Genomic DNA, 10,865 nt, shown 5'->3' with positions numbered 1-10,865 from the left:
GCATTAATTCATTCTTGAGGGCAATGTGGGGACACGCTCACAGTTCAAATGAAAAATACATTCACTCTTCTAACTAATGACGAACTGCCAAGCAAATGCAATTGACCACTTAAAGAGCTGAAAAAGAAAAAGAAGAAGAAGAATATGATGAGACTAACCATTTTGTTCTTCTTGGAATATGTTTTTTTCAGAAGCCTCTCGTTCATCCTCTCCTGCTCTCGCTGGGCATGATGAAAGAATCCTTTCTCCAGTGGATCGACAAAAGGCTGAACATTCTCCTCTTCCTCTTCCACCTCCTCATTCTCCGTCTTTGTCCGATTAACAACGCTCTTGTCCTTCCATCGTTCCTTCTCCTGGGTTTTCAGTAGCCCTGATTTCTTCTGTAGAAAGACAGGGAACACATTGGTCATCTTGATACAATAACAACAGCATGTGGCAGGGCATCAATTTTAAAACAAACTAGGCAAATAGAACTGCTTATGTTCAGACAGAGATGTTTTTTGAACTGAATATCATTGTCATTTTTTGCATAAAAATACACACGAGTAGCTAAAAGGATGTGTGACAAATTTATTCTATTTTCCTGAGTGGCAAAAATCGAATCTAAATCTATTGGCACATTTGAAAGGTGTTTTTTTTTGGGTTTTTTTGCTGTTGTGTGCAAAATAACAGCCAACTCCATCTGCCACCAATTAAATGAGGCTGCACTGATATTCTTTGACATGGTTAAAGAAAACGAAAATCTCCAGTTCAAGAGGTCTAAGTGGGAAAAGTACTTTAATCAGGAAATGCACGCTTAGATCCAAGGCCACATGATGTTAAGATGGGATCACATACAGAAAAACCGACAACCCCAATTGTTGGAAAAAGGAGATTTACAGCAGCTAGTGAAAGGATTAAAAGAAAAAAAATCAATAAATGCTATTCTGTGATCAAATTCACCAAAACTATGTTAGTCCAAAGAGCAGTCTTAAGATTAGACAGATTCACAATCACTTACCGTATTTTCACGACTATAAGGCGCACTTAAAAGTCTTAAATTTTCTCCAAAATAGACAGAGCGCCTTATAATCCAGTGCGCTTTATATATGGACCAATACTAAAATTGTTATCACGATAAAATAAAATAAATCAGTCAATAGGGTACACCATCCTCTACAGCTCTCACAACTACGGCAAGCAGCCCCCGACTCTACTATTTTCCCGTAGAAAAAGTACTGTGCAGTGACTGCTGGGATATATAGTTCTTTTGTCAATACTACACCCAATGGATTGTGGCCTGGACATCGACATGAACACAGCTTTACGAAGCATGGAAGACAGCGTTGGAATAGTTACACTAGCTACTAGCTAGCTACTATTTGCGAATGGATTGTGGCCGCCTGGATGAACGTATAAAACTCAGCGTTTTCGATGACTCATTCGGACAATTGTTCAATTCGGACACCGAAAATGAGGACTTTGATGGATTTGTGGGTGATGATGACGTGAGTACATTGTAAAATGGCTAAATAAAGTACAACCGAACTCAGTTTTGCTTCCGTTGCCTTTTTAAAAACGTGTTTTTAGCGTGTGGGTGTAGCGTGTATGTTTAGGCTGGTGTATGTTTTGCCATCCCTGGCTGCGTCTATAAAAACGGTGCGTCCTTTGTGTGTGTAAAATACAGAAATAGCACTAGTTACTGACACTGCGGCTAAAAATACGATGCGCCGTATAGTCGTAAAAATACGGTATGTGCCAGATGAAAGTAAAAGTACACACTGTTAATAAGCCTGGACTGTGTCAGTTTATAGACTTAATCCTGAATGCACAACGTTTATAAATAGACCTGTAAATTAATAAACAACATTTAAAATAAATACATTTCAAACTGAAACATTTGCAGCAGGGTTAGTCAATATATTTACAATTATGCACATTTGGGCTCTTTTAATAAAGCAAACAAACAGCAACTAGGAAGTTCACAATTGGAAGATGATGGAAAAAAAAACTAACTGCAATTTTATAGCTCCGTATTTGCTTTAACAAAGAAAGCAAACACTTGATCTAAGAGCAAGCATAATCAGTCTCCTTCTAAAGTCATATTTAATCCTGTCAACAGCAGAACAATGCCTTACTGGAGCCATAATCACTTTATGGCCCTGATATAATGAGCTTATGATATGAATTGAACGCTTGCTTTTACTCACACTGCAGAAAGTACACTCACGCTACACTTCTACTGTGACCGAGACATTTCCCCTAACTAATCATTCCTTTCACGCTTGAGTTACAGCCTGCTTCAAACTGCTGTTTATTTATTGGAATTCAAACACCATTTGTAACAGTTGGTGTCTAACACAATAGTTTTCGCTCACTGATTCCCTTGAATTCAACCCCTGAATGTACTGTCAGTACTGATTAGTCCAGTAGCTTCATCTAAGAGGCCTGGATGTGTCAAGCTGTTAATTGTTGTGTGTTTTCCTCTTGTATAATTGCACCATTATCTACTTACAGTTTGTTTTAATATTTGAAGAAGTAGGGCAATCATAACTTGGAGGATATACTGTAATAAGGAGTCAAATATATAGTGTATTGTTTTTGAGTGTGTGTGGTGATGGACTGCCACGACTAGACACATAGTAGAATAATATCCGTTTTTTAATGTGGCACATTAAAATTCTTTAGCCCACATGTGTCAAAGTGGCGGCCTGGGGGCCAAATCTGGCCCCCCGCGTCATTTTGTGTGGCCATGGGAAAGTAAATCATGAGTGCCGACTTTCTGTTTTAGGATCAAATTAAAATGAAGAGTATAGATGTATATTAAATTTCCTGATTTCCCCCCTTTTAAATCAATAATTGTAATTTTTTTAATCCATTTTTTCTTAGTTTTTAGTTCAAAAATCATTTTGTAAAATCTAAAAATATATTTAAAAAAAAGCTAAAATAAACATTGTCTTAGAACTATAAAAAATGAATATTTAGGGCTTTTAATCCAGTTATTTTAATCCATTTATAACAAAAAAAAATCTAGATATTATATCTAAAATGGTCCGGCCCACGTGAAATCAAGTTGACACCCTTGCTTTAGCCTATTAAGACACTCTGATTCCCAGTAGTATTTTGTGTCAAAGCAGCTGAATGGCAAAGGCTTAAAAACCAACTAAAAGGGAGAAATAATGTAAAAAATAAAATAAAAGATGAAATAAACTGGGAAGGGTGGCGGTGATAATTTAAAGTCCCCAGTTCACATATCTCACATCTGGTTTGGCTCTTCTAAACTGGACCATCTTTACAGATTCAAGTGAACATGGAAAACATCCCTCTGCAATGCTAATGCTATTAATATAATTTGTCTTTTACCGCAAAATGACTAGAGCCAACTCAACCTTAAGAGGCTATACCTTATCTCATTGCGTAATGGCTCGCATTACTCATTTAAAAAGGTTGCGAGCAAAGTAATAAAACCGTAATACTACAAGCAATTATTGTTTTTCCAAAGAAAAGATTAACATACCCTACATATCCACATTAATTCGAATTGTTCTTGCTCTAATGGTTGAGGATTTACATCATCCACACGATTAAGTAAGTATCCAACATTATTATACATACTCATGCTGCATTATTAATTCCTACATCTTACCGAAACCCATAACATTCCTGGCGCGTTTATTAGAATAAAAGCATAGAGAAGCGATCACGAAAGAAAAGCATGCAATTGAAAGGTACAATTCTATCATTCCTGTTGTATTACAATAGGTACTTGGCTCAAGACCATCTATTGTCAGGACTACAAATCCTGTCCAGGGTAATTGGGAAGCTGGAGTTTATTCCATTTGACGTGTAGGATACCCCAATAATTGACACAGGGCATACATGCACATGCTGGGGTGTCGGAGTAGTACAGAGTTACAAGGTCAAGGTTAATTGCATTCATTAGCTCCCTAAGAATGGCAATTAAATTGTTTCTATCCATTAACTAGGTTATAAAAGGTCCCGTTTGAAAGCTATTTTTCATTCAGTCAAGGAAATTGCAACAAGTAATGTTTTAAGCAATGGTAATACGGTAATAATCCACGGTAATTTGCATGAAAATTCCACGTTAAAGTGGGGCACCGGGCTTCGTAGTTGAACAAAGTCAGGCAGTCTTAAAGCTTTTTACCTTGTTTTTAGACACATCATTTTCAAAATGTCAGATTGGATCCAATACATAATCCCGTTCTAACAAAATGAAATGACAGGATGTGGCATGGCAGTAACAGAACAGCAAAGCATCCTTGCATAACCCAATTATACAATAAAAGGGGATCTTCCCAGTCACATGAAATTTTTGAAAATCTATTTTTTTCCAGAGAAAACCCTGTTCAGACACAACACTGTTAAACAGCAGGAGTGTCTCGAGGGAAAAACCTCGGCGCGCATAGTCTTGTGTGATTTATTAGCAAAGAAAACGCAACAGTCTTTAGTCCTCTATTCCTACTAACATAATTCTTACGTCTGAAAATAAGTACATAGATTTATGACTTGGTTGGTTCGCGGGCCGCATTAACGTTAACTCGATTTCATGTGGGCCGGACCATTTTAGATATAATATTTAATTTTTTTTTAATGGATTAAAAGAACTGGATCAAAATCCCTGAATATTCAGTTTTTTTATAGATGTAAAACAATGTTTATTTGAGCTTTTTTTCTTAGTAAGGGAAAATCATTTATATATATTTTTTTCATTGCAAAAGGAAACCAATTTTTTCTTTAATTATGTTCCATATTAAAGTGGAAAACAGAAAATATTTTTATATATATTTAGATTTTACAAAATGATTTTTGAACTAAAAACACAAAGAAAAAAATGGATTGAAAATTTCAATTATTGATATAAAAGGGGGAAAATCAGGAAATGTAATGTACATCTATAATCATTTGAATTTGATCCTAAAACAGAAAGTCGGCACTCATGATTTACTTTCCCGGGCCACACAAAATGATGCGGCGGGCCAGATTTGGCCCCCGGGCCGGCACTTTGACACCTGTGGACTAGATTGTGTGTCAAAAGGCTTATCAGCAAGTAAACCAGAGAACGAACACATTTCTTCAGTGATCAATAATGCATAATTGGCTCACCAACAGAGTAAATGAAGCACATCCTTTCGCTGTTTATTAATCGAAGAATTGTATTTTCCCATTCGTTTGACTTTACAGTTAAAGGTCTTTGTATGAGAATGTGTGTTGTGTCGATAACGTAGCTGTACCCAAGGCAATATGGGAAAGAAGTTCAAATGTCACGGATCAATCGTAGTAGGACAGCTTGGTGAGCTTTTTTTCCTTTTCTTTTAATGTAATATTGGAATAAAGTGGGAATTGTCAGATCTTGGCGGTTAGATTTTTTTTAAACAATGGAGCAAAAACTCTTTACTGCACTGCTTTATTTACTACAAGAGTGGGCAGTAGTTTAATACTAAAAAAAAACTAGAGTTCCTCCTCAAAGAATTTTTTTCTGATTATTACACTGTAGAATTTCTTTTTTCAACATATCCAACTATTCCATATTCTACTGAACAACCCACTATGATCCAAATACAACTTCAGGAAAACTTAAAATGTAAATGAAGTGAATGTTTAACATGAAAAAACAACTAAAGTTTGCATTTATAATATGCACTGCTCTTTCAAATAACATCGTAAAAGTCATTTTGAAAAATGTATCACATGCATATCATGAAGTATACCAATATTGATAGCAACATAATGAAAAGGTCCAACTCTTTAGCCAAAACAGCAAAGCTGGGCAAGGCAAATGTTAATAAAAATCCAATAAACTTATACATTTTTAAGTTTCTATTGGCACTGCCATATTTATAAGTACAACCTATAGTACACAGGTGTCAAAGTGGCGGCCCAGGGGCCAAAACTGGCCCACCGCATCATTTAGTGTGGCCTGAGAAAGTAAATCATGAGTGTCGACTTTCTGCTTTAGGATCAAATTAAAATGATAGATATAGATGTATATTATATTTCCTTATTTCCCCCTTTTAAATCAATAACTGCATTTTTTTAATCATTTTTTTCTGTGTTTTTAGTTCAAAAATCATTTAGTAAAATCTAAAAATACCTAAAAATATTTTCTATTTTCCACTTTAATATGGAACATAGTGATTCAAAGAGATTTTCCCCTACTAAGAAAAAAAAGCTCAAATAAACCCTTTTTTAGATCTATAAAAACAGGATATCCAGGGATTTTAATCCAGTTCTTTTAATCAATTTATTTAAAAAATTCTAAATATTATATCTAAAATGGTCTGACACCCTTGCTATAGTATAACAAATCAGTGCAGAACACTCATATACTATTAGGAGCCAGAAAATCGAATAGTACATCCATTTGAAAATACAACCAGAGTTTCGGGGTGCAATTTAATCCAAAGAATATGTTTTGCCTGCAACCCAAACAAGACCTTTCAGACACTCTTAGGGAACAGAACGCTGCGAGTAGAAAGACGATGACACTAATGTCCTGTGAACCTGCTACCGATTTTCACACAAGGCCCCCCTGCTTTCTTTTCAGCCCACACACCACAGCCCAAAAATACAGTCGGGTGTCTTTTCCACGGGTTTCTCCGCACGCACATCCTCTCCGGGGAGAGGAAGTGTTGCCTTGGCAACAACGATCCCTCCTGATGAAGACTAACATACAGTACGTAGCAATAAAAGAAAATGACTCGCACATATTTCTCAAGAGACTTTGACTTAAAATGAATAAAATGAAGAGGAAAGGAATAGGCAAACATTAATAGTGCAGTATAAATGTTGCTCCATTATTTAATCTATCAAAGTTTGACAGTTTTATTTCTCATCACTAAAACGGAAACTGGAAGAAAAGCCCCCTTTTTAACGTTTACAAAAGATGACAAGTGTGATGATTTTTGGCTGAATTCCTCTGTGTGTCATGCTGTGTGATGAAGGTCTTAATTCAGACAGACTGACAGAGCTGAGTAATTCCAACCATTGACAAGTGACAAGGACGTGTACAAGAAATGGTCCGATCTGTCCAAATCCACACATGAGCAGAGGGCTTCTCATAAAAGACCCGCTGTATAATCATGTCAAACAAAATGACAGAGCATCCCAGTGCCATCTTCTCAGAACCAAGTTCTAAAATGATTGAAATAGTAATCTCATGCTGAACCTATAAATGAAACAAAAAAATTAACCTGGTTTCCAAATGCGTAGAATGTAGCCTATTTCTTAGTGTGCTTAGTTATGCACGACGTGTATGGAAATGCCGTGTAGGCAATTGAGGACCCCAAGAACAAGAGTGGTGGTCCCTTTGTTTGACTGAGGTGCCCTAATCAGGCCCAAAAGTACCGTATTTTCACAACTATACGGTGCATCGTATTTTTAGCCACAGTGTCAGTAACGAGTGCTATTTCTGTATTTGACACACACAAAGGAGGCACCGTTTTTAAAGACGCAGCCAGGCGTGGCAAAACATACACCAGCTTAAACATACACGCTACACCCACACGCTAAAAACACGTTTTTTAAAAGGCACCGGAAGCAAAACTGAGTTCGGTTGTACTTTATTTAGCCATTTTACAACTTACTCACGTCATCATCACCCACAAATCCATCAAAGTCCTCATTTTCTGTGTCCGAATTGAACAATTGTCCAAATGAGTCATCGAAAACGCTGAGTTTCATACGTTCGTCCAGGCGGCAACAATCCATTCGCAAATAGTAGCTAGCTAGTAGCTAGCGTCCATGCTTCGTAAAGCGATGTTGATGCCGATCGCCAGGCCACAATCCATTGGGTGTATTGACAAAAGAACTATATATCCCAGCAGTCACTGCGCAGTACTTTTTCTACGGGAAAATAGTAGAGTCGGGGGCTGCTTGCCGTAGTTGTGAGAGCTGTAGAGGATGGTGTACCCTATTGACTGATTTATTTTATTGTGATAACAATTTTAGTATTGGTCCATATATAAAGCGCACTGGATTGTAAAGCGTCCTGTCTATTTTGGAGAAAATTTAAGACATTTATGTGCGCCTTATAGTCATGAAAATACGGTAGTTAAGTAGCGAGTTTTAGATTCTGAATAAGCATTCTCGCATTTGAACAATCAACCAATTGCCTCTCTGAGAATCCTACATAACAAATAATAATGTGAAGTAAGTGCATTCTTACTAAAGTGATAATCAGCTTGCAGGTAGGTAAACAATGCTGCAAGAAATGTTGGTTTATGATAAATGATGGCAGAGGTCTTCCCAATGTGTGCTTATTTCAGGAATAGAAAATCATGGGAAAAAAATAATACAATGATGGCTTAACACAAGGCATCATGTGTATTCTGTAATAGCAAAACATGAAGAGGAGGAATACAAGAGTAGACATTTTGTCAAATGTCTGCTGAAGAACCTTGACCAGAGTGCTTTTAAAAAACCAGAGGTCAACGAGTGAAACAATTACTCAGGCAACTCTAGAACTGGAGGCTGACAGCGATATAATTACCCTCAGGCAGCTGCAGACGAAGGAAGGAGTAGAGAGACAGTGTTGTCTTAAACTCTGGATGGAACAATGGTTATATTCGCACCCTGTAGAGTGTACTTTAATCTTGTGTATAACAAGTGCGGTGGGAGAGATGAGATGTTTGAAGCCTTGGAATGGGCGGAAGATGAAAAAATAACAATAAAAAAGAAGAGGTGAAGGGAGGGGGATGTCAAGAGGAATAAAACCTCCTGGCAGTCAAGGTTGGTAGTACTTGACAACTCATTCCAGAGTGATTCAAATAATTATGAGTATTTTTATTTTTTTACTCAAACTACTTTGGGTGGAGTTAAAAAAAAGTCTTGATTCAGGGGTAATGTTTTACAAAAATTGATTGCAATGTTAAATGTGCATGCTGTTGTTTATGAAAAAAAATCAGGATCAGTAAAAAATTGAGTTCAGCAGGTTAAGTTTTTGAAAAATGGGTAATTAGTGGAAAAAAAACAATTGAGCTTGGTTGTGGTCGGTGTAAGTTAATTGAAATAAAATGCAATAAGCAGTCTAAAGTCATACATGATTTAACATAGAGGACAATTACGTTTACACAGAGGACTAGGATTTTTTTTAAAGTCTTGATTCAGGGGTAATGTTTGACAAAAATTGATTGGCATGTTAAATGTGCATGCTGTTGTTTATGAAAAAAATCAGGGTCAGTAAAAAATTGAGTTCAGCAGGTCAACTTTTTGAAAAATGGGTAATTAGTGAAAAAAAACAATTGGGCTTGGGTGTGGTCGGTGTAAGTTAATTGAAATAAAATGCAATAAATAGTCAAAAGTCATACATGATTTAACATAGAAGACTACGACTTGATCATTGTTAAAGGAGGAAACCTGAAAAATAATAAATTGTGCAAAGAAAATGCAAATATATATGAAAAAATAGCAGATAAAATCATTGCAAGTAAGACCTAACTTGCTTTACCATTAGCCACATGTTATCTAGGTTAAATTTACAGCTGGAATAACAAGTGTAGAAGTGGAAATATTCTTCCTATTTACATGAATATTTGAATAATAGTACAAGGCCACCATGAGGTGCATCGTTTCTGACATCAATTTGCTGCGCAAATCTTGCTAGTGCTTGCTATGTTTCAAATGTCACATCTGTGCCTGCTTCCAGTCAGGATAATATAGCTGTGCCTCTCCCATCTCCTAGCCTTCCCCGTAATGAGGAGTGATCCATTCCCCTCCCGTGGAGGAAAGACATGTTTATACAGCTCCTGCTCGCAGGCAGCAAGAGGAGAAAAACTGATTACAGAGGCACTCTGGTCAAATGTCAACACAACGCTGAACAAGTAGAGACACACATCAAATGCTGCTGCAAGAGTGTGAGCAGACGGCTAGTGCTTAGTGAAACAGCTAAGAGCAAACAAACCTTTGAGTTTACAAATAGAGGAACTTCCTCTCTTGTGGACCTTGCAAACCCCCAGGTGGATTCAATCTTTTACTGTACTGAAGTCAGCTAAATTAACTTACTATGTGCCAAATCACCATGTGGCTGCCTGATGGAGCCCTGAACAAGAGGCCAGTAGGTCTTGTTGCAGGAAAAGCAATTCATTACAAGAGCCCACCGCATGTTCGAAAATTAAGAGCAGCGGGGCTAACGGTGATTCATCTTGCTGAAAAAGACGGAAAAACAGCAGCGAGAGAATTGTGCAGTTCCTGTGAAGCCGTAACTGAGAACGAAAGGAGGATATTGTAAAGATTATAAACTGTGCCTGACAAAAATAAAATAGTTTCCCGTTACCGTAACTACAGATCATAGATCATAAAATCTTTAATGTTGTGTTCAGACCGGAATCATTTTTTTCTCGTCAAGAGAAAGCTACTGCAATCAAGAAATTTCCCGAATACGGTATGAAATAAAGTTCCTAACCTAAATATTTGCGCCAAAAAGAAGATGGCTGAATGACTGATTTCAGTGACGACAAGAGGCGGAACATTCCGCAACATCCAGACGCCAAAAGTCCAAACAAAGAAAGAAAACGTTAGGACTAAAAGAATATTGAAAATATTTTCTAAGATTATTGCCATCATTTTCCGATGTATTTATCTTCAAGGGTAAAGGGCCACGTGCAAAACCTCATTCATTTTCAACTTTTTTCTGTTACTGCAACCAGTATAGACATGGTCACATTTTCAAGCCAGTTGTCAGGAGCAGCTCGTTTGTCCCTTCTGGCTTGCCATTAGGTTCGAGCAGCTGCGAGATTCATGATTACCTCCGCATGTGTGCATTTAAACACGACTGAATTGGTATTCATTGTCGGATCGTACTGCGTGATACTGCATACATCGCTGCAAAGGTACTGTTCTCCATGCTCCGGTTTTGTTTCGTTTTGGAT

General features: G+C 37.1%; 1 protein-coding gene across 5 annotated transcripts in view; it reads right to left on the bottom strand.

Annotated features, from left to right (window-relative positions):
* fbrsl1 (fibrosin-like 1) overlaps positions 1-10,865 on the bottom strand; it is a 187,732-nt gene that overhangs the window by 141,971 nt on the left and 34,896 nt on the right. For all 5 annotated transcript variants that reach the window (XM_077600023.1, XM_077600024.1, XM_077600027.1 and 2 more), the window contains exon 2: positions 159-380. In XM_077600023.1, the coding sequence (XP_077456149.1) occupies positions 159-380 (222 nt within the window). The remainder of the gene's footprint in view (positions 1-158; positions 381-10,865) is intronic.

The sequence above is a fragment of the Stigmatopora argus genome, chromosome 5, assembly GCF_051989625.1.
Source record: "Stigmatopora argus isolate UIUO_Sarg chromosome 5, RoL_Sarg_1.0, whole genome shotgun sequence".
Lineage (NCBI taxonomy): Eukaryota > Metazoa > Chordata > Actinopteri > Syngnathiformes > Syngnathidae > Stigmatopora > Stigmatopora argus.
This window is presented reverse-complemented; position numbering and strand designations above follow the sequence as displayed.